General features: G+C 42.1%; 1 protein-coding gene across 3 annotated transcripts in view; it reads left to right on the forward strand.

Annotated features, from left to right (window-relative positions):
* The window catches only part of SYK (spleen associated tyrosine kinase), a 36,888-nt gene extending 25,815 nt beyond the window's left edge, over positions 1-11,073 (forward strand). For all 3 annotated transcript variants that reach the window (XM_081213705.1, XM_081213707.1, XM_081213706.1), the window contains 7 exons: positions 1,689-1,803; positions 2,972-3,143; positions 4,985-5,194; positions 5,975-6,161; positions 7,118-7,258; positions 7,961-8,073; positions 9,207-11,073. In XM_081213705.1, the coding sequence (XP_081069831.1) occupies positions 1,689-1,803; positions 2,972-3,143; positions 4,985-5,194; positions 5,975-6,161; positions 7,118-7,258; positions 7,961-8,073; positions 9,207-9,279 (1,011 nt within the window). In that variant the 3' untranslated portion in view covers positions 9,280-11,073. The remainder of the gene's footprint in view (positions 1-1,688; positions 1,804-2,971; positions 3,144-4,984; positions 5,195-5,974; positions 6,162-7,117; positions 7,259-7,960; positions 8,074-9,206) is intronic.
* Positions 11,074-12,142: the final 1,069 nt, after the last annotated feature.

Consider the following 12,142-nt stretch of genomic DNA (forward strand, 5'->3'; position numbering starts at 1 on the left):
GTGTCAGTTGGGAACCTCATATTTATGTTTTGCTCACTACTTATCCCCTTTAAATATATTGCTCCAGTGTCTCAGAAACAATTTCCCACTTCCATATATTAACAGGATACACAAGAAATAATATACGCTTGCACTCTTTATAGTTATTCCAGAAGATGTGCACTTGTACTATAGTGTTTAGAGACTTACTTCTGAGTAAAAATGTTTAGGATACAATTGCTTGCTTTGCGGAGAGAATAGAGTTGATTTGTCTGATGACATGACTTCCCTTTAAATCAGTCTTATCTTAAACACTACATTTTTTTCTTCACCCAGGCATCTTTAATAGTGTTACTGATTGGTAGAGATGCAGGAATCTAAACAAGAGTAAGGCTGATAAACAACACCAAAATTATTTTCCGGATATCTGTTTCTTTGCAAGTTACACTGAGTGACACAAGCCCTGGACTCATTCCGCTGCAATCCCATCAAAATTTACAGAGTAAATATTTAAAAGATCAGCTCAACAACCTTAACAGCAGAAAGGCCCAGGGTGTACATTTTGCTTTTAAACATAGATGTGGCGCTGGGTCCCACAATGCATTTTTCCCCCATACACCAGCCTTTGGCAACCTGGTGACTTCCAGATGTTTTGGACTACAGTTCTCATCAGCCCCAGCCAGGACAGCCATGCTGGCTGGGCTGATGACAGTTGTGGACCAAAACATCTGGAGGGCACCAGGTTGGCAAAGTGTGCTTGCTGTACACAATCTACCCGCAGGTATTCCTGGCTCAAGAATGCATTGACCTTTAATGGGAGAAAACTAGGTAAACACAGATACAGGTGGCAGATCTTTTCCAGACACCAGAACTCTGGGAATTTCACCTGTTTGACCTGAGTGCTCTCCAACTGTCAGCACTAGTTGCAGACAGAATAAAATGTAAGGTGTATTTCAGTCATTTAGTATTGCCCTTTTGTTGACTTACGCTGAAAAGGGCCAGCGACATAGATGAGTGAGTTCTCAGCACAATAGCAAACATCTGGAGAGGGTGGAAATGGTTTGTGGGATGAGCCTATGTCTGCCACTTTCATTTCAAATGTTGGTAAATGTGTCAACCTGGGCTCACTCTCAAGCTTACCGATTCAGAGTTTGCGGGAGACCTGTTTATATGCTGCATATGCCATTCAAAGGGAATCCATGAAAAGCATAGTACTGATTGGAAGAATAAGACTGAGCAGCTCCAGATTAAGCAGATGTAGGTTTTTTGAAAAAGACCAACTTTATTTGCTATTGAGTTCTCATTTGAACACAAAGCCATTAGTTCAGGCATAGGCAAACTCGGCCCTCCAAATGTTTTGGGACTACAACTCCCATCATCCCTAGCTAACAGGACCAGTGGTCAGGGGTGATGGGGGTTGTAGTCCCTAAACATCTGGAGGGCCGAGTTTGCCTATGCCTGCATTAGTTAATTCCCTCATCAGGAAGTTCTCCGAAATACTTGCCAGAATCCTTTTCTGCTTTAGCAGCATATCTCTTACCTTGCTGACACAGATATGCAAGAAACAATCTGAAGATTTAGGTAAGCTTCGCTCGCTTTCTTTACTCATGCTTTCATTGCCTACATCTTTCATTGCTTAATTTTTCTTATCATGCTCTCTTTAATACCCCAAATATGTACTAATGGGAAAATCTATTTGTGTGCCACAGCCACCTTTACCTGTCCGGAATGATGATTCTGGATTACCTTTTAGAACATCAACAACATCATTACCATCTGCCGCTTTCTCAGATAACCCTTATGGGCCACCACGTGTAAAGCAAGGTAGGCAATTGAAATCAGTTCTCTTTTGATAATAGTTGTTCCCCAAGTTTCCTTCTTATTTTGCACTGGACAGACTTTTCTGTAGAATATTTGAGGCACTAAACATGGAGAGTGATAGAACCCTGAGTAATTGTGACCATTCATAATGCAGAAACCTTTTTTTGAAAGAAAGAAAAAATCCTGGAAACGCTTTTCCTATTTAGAACAAGTACCGTATTTTTCCGTCTATAAGACGCCCCCATGTATAAGATGCCCCCTATTTTGGGGGATTCAGATTTAACCCAGCGGAAAAACCTAGTCTTATACACAGAAAAATACGGTATATTTGTCACCAATCTACATCTTTGCAGCTATCTGTACTTACTTACTGACTTAGAAAATTCATAAACGACTTGATCAAAAGGATCTCCAAGCAGTTTACAAATTGAAATTGTAAGATTTGTAAGGTGATTTTAAGTACCGCTACTTTCAGATGCTGATATTGCTGGAGAGAAATAACAGCAACTAGAAATTCATGCAATTGACTCGGTAATTCAGGGAGAAACTGAGAAATGAACTGTTTCAATTTGGTACAGCCCTTGTCACTGGTGAGGGCAGGTACCCATGGAAAGGCATTTCTTTCCTCTTCTAAACTGTAAATAAATTCCAGTTTAGCAATGTTTAGCAAGGGTGTGTGAGAGAGTATGCTACTTGAAAGGTACACAGCATTTTGAGTGAAACCCAGCTCCTCTCAGAACCCCTTCTGTTGAGAAAAGTACAAAACCCCATGATGCCAGTGTGAATTTTTAGGAAAGCCATTATTTAGATGAAAGCCAAACAGGTGCCTGTTAAGCAGCACAGCAGGGGGAGATTGGAGAGAAAAGCTGACAAATGGGAACTGAAGGTGGGATAAGGTAGGAGTTAGTCGGCAATGGAAGTGCAGCTAAATTGAGTCTGGGAGGAGGACTTGACATAAAAGTCTTTGCTGCAGAACTGGATATCAATGAGGGAAGTCCGGAAATGAAAGAGGCTTGCCAAATAGTGGTAGGGATTGTTGCTAGCATATTGCACCACATAGGAGGTGAAATGGATGAGAAAGCAGGCAGAGTACTAACATTTGACAGGCAGGGAGCACAGAAACATTTGTGTGCCAGAAAAAGCTAAACCTGTTCTGCTGTTCAACACCCAGGTGATCAGAGGTTGCCCATGGACACAGAGGTCTACGAGAGTCCATATGCAGACCCAGAAGAGATAAAAACTAAAAATGTCACCCTGGACCGAAATCTACTGGTCCTGGAAGACCATGAACTCGGTTCTGGTAATTTTGGCACTGTGAAAAAAGGCACCTATGAAATGAAAAAGTAAGTTTTGAAATGCTGTCATCTTACCATCCTTCCCTCTTGACTTATTTTATTTTATTTGTCCTATTCCTTTGATGATACCGCTGTTCTTAAGCCCTGGACCAGACTTCCTTTGCCTCAATCAATAGAAACCCATGAGAGAGAGAGAGAAGGACCTGCCCTGCCTTCTTATATCAGTAGAGGGACGCAGGTAGTGCTGTGGTCTAAACCACTGAGCCTCTTGGGCTTGCCGATCAGAAGGTCGGCAGTTCGAATCCCCGTGATGGGGTGAGCTCCTGTTGCTCTGTCCCTAGCAGTTCAAAAGCACGCCAGTACAAGTAGATAAATAGGTACCGCTGTGGTGGGAAGGTAAATGGTGTTATGTGCATTCTGGTTACTGTCACGGTGTCCCATTGAGCCAGAAGTGGTTTTGTCATGGTGGCCACATGACCCGGAAAGCTGTCTGTGGACAAATGCCAGCTCCCTCAGCCTGAAAGCAAGATGAGCGCTGCAACCCCATAGTCACCATTTGACTGGACTTAACCATCCAGGGTTCCTTTACCTTTTACCTTTACCTGTATCAGTAGTACAGGTGTCCAGGATGGAGTGGGGTATGGCAGCCAGCTCAGGGGGGAGCTCCAGGTTAGCATCCCGAAGGTGTGTGTACTGACACCACCATCTCAGAGCTCCCTTGAACTCACCTACACCCTGTTGCAGCAAGCAGAAGCACTTCCAGTGCCAAGAGGGTGGCACTGCCATGCCTCCATCATGTGCACAGCCTACCCCAACTGTTGTCCTCTGGATATTTTAGACAACACCTCCCATAAGCCTTGCCTGCTGCAGATCACCAGGTTAGAGAAGATGATTTGGCACCAGAGTATGTTCCATAAAATAACTATGATTTATTTTTCTACAATCCACAATGTTTTATTTTGGGGTGGCCTTTTTAACGTTAAGGGTATATTAAAGTCCTTTTCACTCAGTAATTTTAAAAAGCGAAAGCTTTTAATGTGTGATCCCATGAATTGTTTTCCCTAAAGAAAATCAGTAGTTAGTTTGCATAGATTCTCTGCCTCAGTGACAAAAGAAGGCACATATTTGTATACATTTTGTATCATGTACAATTTTTATCCTTTGTTGGGGGTAAGGTGGATGGATGAACCAGGCCACACACAATTAATAAAATGTCTGATCTGCATCTTATGTGAACTAGAGGAGCTTTCCCCATAATTGTATTACCATGCTAAAAAAAGACTTCAGTTGCTGAATTTCTGCCTGCTTTTAAAGGCACAAGAACCTTGCTGTCTCCTAACTCCATTAGGATGTGTTCTCAAAAGATTCATTTGTCGAAACAGACTAACAAACAGTGTTCCGTCGTGTGTGTGTTGCTCATTGCCCTATTCATGTCGTGTTTATTTCCTTTTAAATACGCTTCTTGAATACAATACAGTATGTTTTCATAACTTTGGGTCTTTGACCTGTTTTGATACATAAGCACCAAACAGCAAAGCTTTCCTTTTCTTCTTTGACAACAAGAACTTGTGCCTTTGACCGGAATATATCAATTTAAGTGCTTATACCACCAACAACGATCCACCCCCAAGAATGCTCCCTTTTTCCCATCAGTGGGAAAGAAATCAATTAACCTTCATCCATATTTGTGCCCGTATATTTTGCTTCATAGCTTTTGCTTTAGAAGGACTTATAGTGCATGAATTATGCAATGTTGCCTGTTCCTCCTCTGAGGTGTTGCACGCAGCCGCATTTGGAAGCAGAAACTGGATAGATTGAGCACATGGCAAACAGACAAGAATACTTTGAGCACTGCATATAATGTAGGCTTCCTGGTGGTTTCTTTTCAGAGGAAAGAAGACAGTGGCTGTGAAAATTCTCAAGAACGAAAGCAACGACCCCTCCTTAAAAGATGAACTGCTGAGAGAAGCAAATGTTATGCAACAACTGGATAACCCATATATTGTCCGAATGATAGGCATATGTGAGGCCGAGTCCTGGATGCTGGTAATGGAAATGGCTGAACTTGGCCCCTTGAATAAATATCTGATAAAACACAGGTAAATTGGCCGTCTGTATTATTTATTGAATTATTGTGTGTTAATAGGCAAAACTGATGGACTAATCACTAGCTGAGTAGTTCTCCAAAGCTTTGTTTTTTCCAAGAGCACATTTACTACTGGTTTGTAAAAAAATAAGTTCTACTTTCCCGCCACATTTGTGAAATTCAGTCAAAAGGTGAAGATGTCCTCTAAAAGAGTTGAGTGCATCGTTACTGTTTGTTCTCCAGTATGGGTCCCTTTGAGGTGGGATCCCTTCATTCTTGAAAAGTGTAAGCACATAATGTATTTAGCATAAGTATTTAGTTAGTTAGTTAGATAACATATGTATTTAGTTAGTTATGAGATATTTGTTTCCCCTCCACATTTCCCTCACATGAAAGCAAAGGGTCTGATTCTGACTGGAAGCAGAAGGACACATGCCGTCAAAATATTTTCTGGATAGTTTGCTAACCCTTGGAAACAGATGTAGATAGGTAGCCGTGTATCTGAAGAAGTGTGCATGCACACGAAAGCTCATACCAAGAACTAACTTAGTTGGTCTTTAAGGTGCTACTGGAAGGAATTTTTTTTACCTTGGAAACAGATTTTTAGCTCATGGGGGGGCGGACTTTAAGGGACAGGAAAAGAAGAGCAGGTCTACTAGTGTAACATTGGATTCCACACAAGCAAAATCCAGGAACAACTAGTTAATTACCAGCAAAATAAGTGGAATGGAATAATTAGGAATGAAAATTTACTACAAATTGCTAAAGTAGTAAACTAGTTCTGGTTTTTCAGAGATGTCGCAGAAAAGAATATCATTGAGCTGGTTCATCAAGTTTCCATGGGGATGAAATATTTGGAAGAGAACAACTTTGTGCACAGAGATTTAGCTGCGAGAAACGTACTGCTGGTCACACAACATTATGCCAAAATCAGTGACTTTGGACTTTCCAAAGCCCTTGGTTCTAATGATTATTACAAGGTACTATTTCACCCTGTAACTTGTCTCGACTGAGATTTCTTCTCATGATGTCACTGTGGCTTCCTGTGATGTGCATGCACCGTCATGGTAGTTTAAAATTTGTTAGCTGTCCTTCAACACAAAACATGATCAGGGCAGCAGGCATGCCTCTGCAAGGAATCCTTTGCTACATACACTCTCAAAACTACTTTTATTTACAACATGCAAGCCATCACTGCTGGGAGCCGAGCAAGGCAGTGGCCTGGGGGCTGCAGGTACAGCTATGTTATACAGTGGTGCCTCGCAAGATGAAATTAATTCGTTCCGCGAGTTTTTTCATCTAGCGAATTTTTCGTCTTGCGAAGCACGGTGTCGGAAAAGTTTTGGAAAAGCTTCAAAAATCACCAAAAACCTCAAAAAAGGTTACCACACCGCGTTCTATGAGTTGCTCCTCGAAGTCAAGTCGCAACTGTATTAACGGTGTTAAGAAAAAGGAAACAAACTTGCAAGACGTTTTCGTCTTGCGAAGCAAGCCCATAGGGAAATTCGTCTTGCGAAGCAGTTCAAAAACCGCAAAACCCTTTCGTCTAGCAAGTTTTTCGTCTTGCGAGGCATTCGTCTTGCGGGGCACCACTGTATGTGCTCAGTAGATTCTAGCAGGTTGCCCACACATCAGTGTACACATACACACACACTGATGACATCATCGGCTCACAACATGATGCAGTACTGGGAAAACTAGATCCACCAGTGACTAACCTTCCCCCTCTGATGGTGTCAAAAGAGGGTGGACTTTAGAAACTCTGCAAAATCATAATTCCTTCCTCTTGTTGCTGTATACTGTGTTATACTGTATTTTAGGGTTTTGTTGGAAGCAGCCCAGAGTGGCTGGGGAAATCCAGCCAGATGGGCGGGGTATAAATAAATTATTATTATTATTTGTCTAATATTCTCTTTTATGTGTGGCACCACTGTAGGCAGAACATTATGGGAAATGGCCAGTCAAGTGGTATGCTCCAGAATGCATGAACTTCTTCAAATTTTCGAGCAAGAGCGATGTTTGGAGTTTTGGTGTTTTAATGTGGGAGGCATTTTCCTATGGGCAAAAGCCATACAAGGTACATTTTATATGTTGCTTTCCTTCATTAAACGTCCATATTTTAATACAGATTCAGGTCTTCCTGTGCTTGTGCTTATGTAGCCAAAACCATACCACTGGAACGCAAGATGTTACCACTATCAGACTCAGAGTCATGCTGATGCATGCTCAAGTATTAAAAAATTGTGGGGGGGAAACGGGGGCGGGATACCCCAAACAGCCCTATAATAACTCAGTGACATGGACTAGTGATAGATTGAGAGGAGAAATAAAGGGATAAGTGAGGGGAAGGGTGAATGGCGTGGCTGGAACAGGAGGACAGAGAAATATATGTAGCTATATCTGAATGTAAAAAGAACTATCTCGTCTGGATCAGTCTCTTCCTGGTTCCCACTAACAATCGATTTTTAAATGTCCCCAGGGATAGAAGAGAAAGCTGCTCTAGACTTGAGCGCAGAATTTAGTATAGCTGGGATTCAGCACAAATATGCCTACCCAACTCAAAACCCAAAATGCAGATTCAGGATGCTCAGTGGGCACAGAGTGCTGATGGACTTGTGGCGGGTAGGAAACAGATCTTGGTTGTGTGGGCACGAGCAGAATAAAGATGCTGGAACCAGGAAGAGGAGCACTCTACACTCCATGTTGTTGCAGAGCGTCACTAGTCCCTAAATAATTGAGTTTGACAAAAATAAGTAAATCCTTTCTCATTCTGTTGCAGGGTATGAAAGGTGGGGAGGTTGCTCAGATGATTGAAAGAGGAGAGCGAATGGAATGTCCAGAAAACTGCCCACCTGAGGTCTATGAGTTAATGAAATTATGCTGGACATATGAGTGAGCATCATCATATTTGTGTTTCTTCTGATAAAATACTGGATTTCTTGTGCTTTTCACTCCTCACTCTGTCTTCACTTTTTCTGCATTTTAAACCATGAAATAAAAAGATGCAAACTGCCCTTGAAGGAACATTTCAAGTCAAAGGAATAAAATGTGAATTAACAATCATTGTCGCCCTACTTAACGCCCTCTTGATGAAAATGAGAAGTAATGCCCTGCAAGCCAAATTGCAATATAGCTTTTAGATGAGATAACTTTCTTATAACCACTGTGCACAGCTACATAGCAACAGATTGCTTCTGGTACAGCATTTTCCAGAAACGGACTGGCAAAAGCTTGTTGAGCAGAACACTGGGCTACAAAAGCTGTGCAACATGAAAAAATTGATTAAAAATATACATAGGGGTGTATTTTTTAAAAAAAAAACCATCAAAAGTACAGTGATGTTCTCGGCACATCTCACAAACAGAAGAGCCTTCAGTGAGGAGGGCGCCCTAAATTATTGCGGTAGAGTACTTAGATGATGATCACTTAGCAAATGTTCTCTGTCACATGGGAACCCAGAGCAAACTAATCCCAGGGGATGGTGTTCTAGGGGCCCCTTTAAGTACTTTTCTGCGAAACGCCTATCTAGATCTCTGAGATAAGTTGTATAAGACAAAGGAGCATTATTGGCTGCTGATCCAGTTGTGCTTGTGGTCTTCAGGAAGGGTCAAGAAATAGCTTATTCTTCCCAGCCTCACAAGTTCTCCTTGAGAGCTCCCACCCCCTTTGTGGAGGGGATAGACTCTGTATTCACACTGCAGCCAGGAATTGCAGTTTTACTTCAACTACATGCATTTCTTCTCATAGCCATTATTCCCTTGCTTCATCTGGTATAAAGCAGCTTGCTGTTTATTGCTATCGGAACTAGGGGCTAAATGTCTGTATTGCCCTTACAAACTTCCACCTAGTGTCTCTCAGGACCTTCTTGACACTGCTGGGGAGCAACATTTTCTGGCATTACCTGCACATGTGGTCAAAACCCATCTCCACTTATGATGGCTGGAAATTGCCCATCTGGACTTAAATGAGGAGAGAGCAAAGGATGTGTGTGCCTATAACAAAAACGAAATGTCTTTCTTTTACAGCGTCGATGATCGGCCAGGATTTTCTGCAGTGGAGTTCAGGCTGCGCAATTTCTACTATGACATGGCACAATAAGAGCACTGTGTACTGAATGGCTGTAAATGGAGACACCATGCAGGAGGCAAATATGAAGAAAGAAGATGCTCTCCAGTGAAAAGAGCTCTGCTGTACAAATGCCTTTGCAGCTTTTCAGAGCATTTCTGCAGGAATTGTTTTCCAAGTGGGGTTGCATTTGTTCTTTGGATATTAATTATGCTTTTAACCTATTGATGCTGTTGGACTGGTAAGAATGCTGGAGAACCGAGCAGACTTTTCCTGCTCTCAGTAGAATACCCGTAATGCTATTAAGAGATATTCAGTGCCTTATTTGATACTGCCACTTTCATAACCTTTCCTTGGGATAGTCAACACAGGGATTGATTTTGGACCGGAACTGAGTCCTGAGCCTGCTTCAAGTAGCCGATTTCAGCCTTAAATGCAGAAGAAGTGTGTTGTTCATGTGCTAAACAAGAGCCTTGCTTTGGCCTCTGCTAGTACTTCTTCCTCACTGTTAAGTCCTATTGAACACAGAAATCTAATTATTCTGTAGCCTATGTTCCACAACAGCAGCCTAATCACACCCTCTTTCTTGATCTATATAACTTAAGGCTGCAATACCTAAGGAAATACTTAAGCAGTGATTCTTGTTGATTGACTTCTGAGTATACATTTTTAAAAATGAACTATAATTTTCACAGTAACGAAATACAGTGGTACCTCAGGTTAAAAACTTAATTTGTTCTGGAGGTCTGTTCTTAACCTGAAACTGTTCTTAACCTGAAGCACCACTTTAGCTAATGGGGTCTCCTGCGCTGCTACTGCACGATTTCTGTTCTCATCCTGAAGCAAAGTTCTTAACCCGAGGTACTGTTTCTGGGTTAGCGGAGTCTGTAACCTGAAGCGTATGTAACCTGAAGCATATGTAACCTGAGGTACCACTGTAAATAAAATACACGAACTAGCCACCAACAGTGCAACTAATCTTAACTGGTATCTGCAGGCTGTAGCCACCAATCCAGTGTGACTGTCCCATCTTGTAGGCTGCTGAAACGTACTTCCATGGGAAGACACAGGAGTTGATGGGCATCACCTTTTGAAAGACTTCTGCTGCCCCTCAGATTCTCCAGGTGAGCACTGCACATCTCAGGATTTGCTTGCATGGAGAAGCTTAGGTGTGACTGAACCAAGGAATGCAGCAAGAGCCTTCAGATTTAGCACCCACTATGCAGGAATCCTTTCATTGGTCCCCATGCATAGTTTGTCGCATTTTAAATAAGCCCTCATAGCCTGCATTATTGCTACAAGAAGCTGGCTGGAGGAAGGCGCACCCCTGAATTTCCATCCCCTACCACTCTGAAGGGCCCCTAGATTTACTGTCTTGAGCATAAGCACTGCTCCTAAACAGTCCTGGATCCATTCCACAGCCTTCCACTGAGCTTTCTGAAGTGGTTTTGTTGCCTTAATTGTGTCCCTGAAGACCAGCAACCAAAATGATCATGGGACTGCAGGAACTCCCCTATGAGCAACGGTACAACAGTTGAGTCTTTTCAGCACCTCAAATGCAACAAATAGAAAGGATCGTGACATTTAAAAAATGGAATATCTCTTTGTAATCAAGCAATGCTGCAGAATGTAAACTAATGCCAAACAATCAGATTCAGAAATCTTAGCACTAGGTCCTATGAATGCAAAATGACTTTTTTAAAACAGTTTTTTAAAAAATGAACTTCTATTTTCATTGCCTATTTATGTACAGAAAATGCTTCTCTTATATTATTTCATATGGTCTACATTTTGATTTTGAAAAACAAACATCTGTTTATTCCATTTTTCCTGGCTGTTTGTTTTCCTTGGTCTGGTTTCTCAGTGCCTTTGTTCAGGGCTAGTTTATATCACGAGAAATTCCATGGATGGTGGTGGGAGTTGTATTAGGACTGTGGTGATAGCCCTTCCTTGTATGAATTTTGTGGTTCATACAAGCCCTGCCTGTGGCTCATAGAAATCTGTGAGTGATGTAGATTGGGGAGTGCGGGCAAGGTAACTGGAAGTCCAGTCATCAGGAAATGTCACTTTCATTTGCCCAGGGACATCTATATCAGGAACAGGCAAACTCGGCCCTCCAGATGTTTTGGGACTACAACTCCCATCATCCCTAGCTAACAGGACCAGTGGTCAGGGATTGTGGGAATTGTAGTCCCAAAACATCTGGAGGGCCGAGTTTGCCTATGCCTGATTTATATCTATTGTGGTTCTGTGGGAATGCTGATACACTCAGCCTGTCGTATTAGGTGCAAAATTCAGCTGCTTACACATTTCAGTTTATGTTTTAATGTTTCTAAGCTTTTGTAGCTGCAAAGATGTGCTTGAGAGGGTGCAGGCAGTGCTTGCTGTAAACTCAAGCTGAAGATAGGACTGGTAACCTTGATAGATGCCTGAAACGAAGGGCTCATTCACACTTCCATTTGCCCCACTGCTTTCAGATTTCCCGTGGATTGCTGTTTGTTCCGATTTAGCACTAAAGAGCAGGTTTTCCAGGGAAAGCGGAAGGACAAGGGCAAAACAGCTCAGACCTGTGCCTTATAGGCACAGTACAAGCCTAAGTGACACCATTGGTCCATTTAGCAGGGTGCTGACGGCAGTTTCAAACTGGCGGTGAATCCATCTAGAGATGTGGTTGTATTGTTCCTATAAGGTGTGCAATGTCCTTACATTTTGCATGCCATTAGTCCTTTTAAGTTACTCATAGCGTTTGAGAAATTTTATAGAAGGCTAGGAGACACACCTCTCAGAAAGCTAGACAAAAAAATTGCCCTCTCTCCCACTGGTGGTTTTTGAATCTGTGTACACACAATGTTACCTGGGATGCAGAGCTATCCTGTAGTTTTCTGGAAATGTTGTG

Source organism: Podarcis bocagei (assembly GCF_964188305.1).
Source record: "Podarcis bocagei genome assembly, chromosome: 11".
NCBI lineage: Eukaryota > Metazoa > Chordata > Lepidosauria > Squamata > Lacertidae > Podarcis > Podarcis bocagei.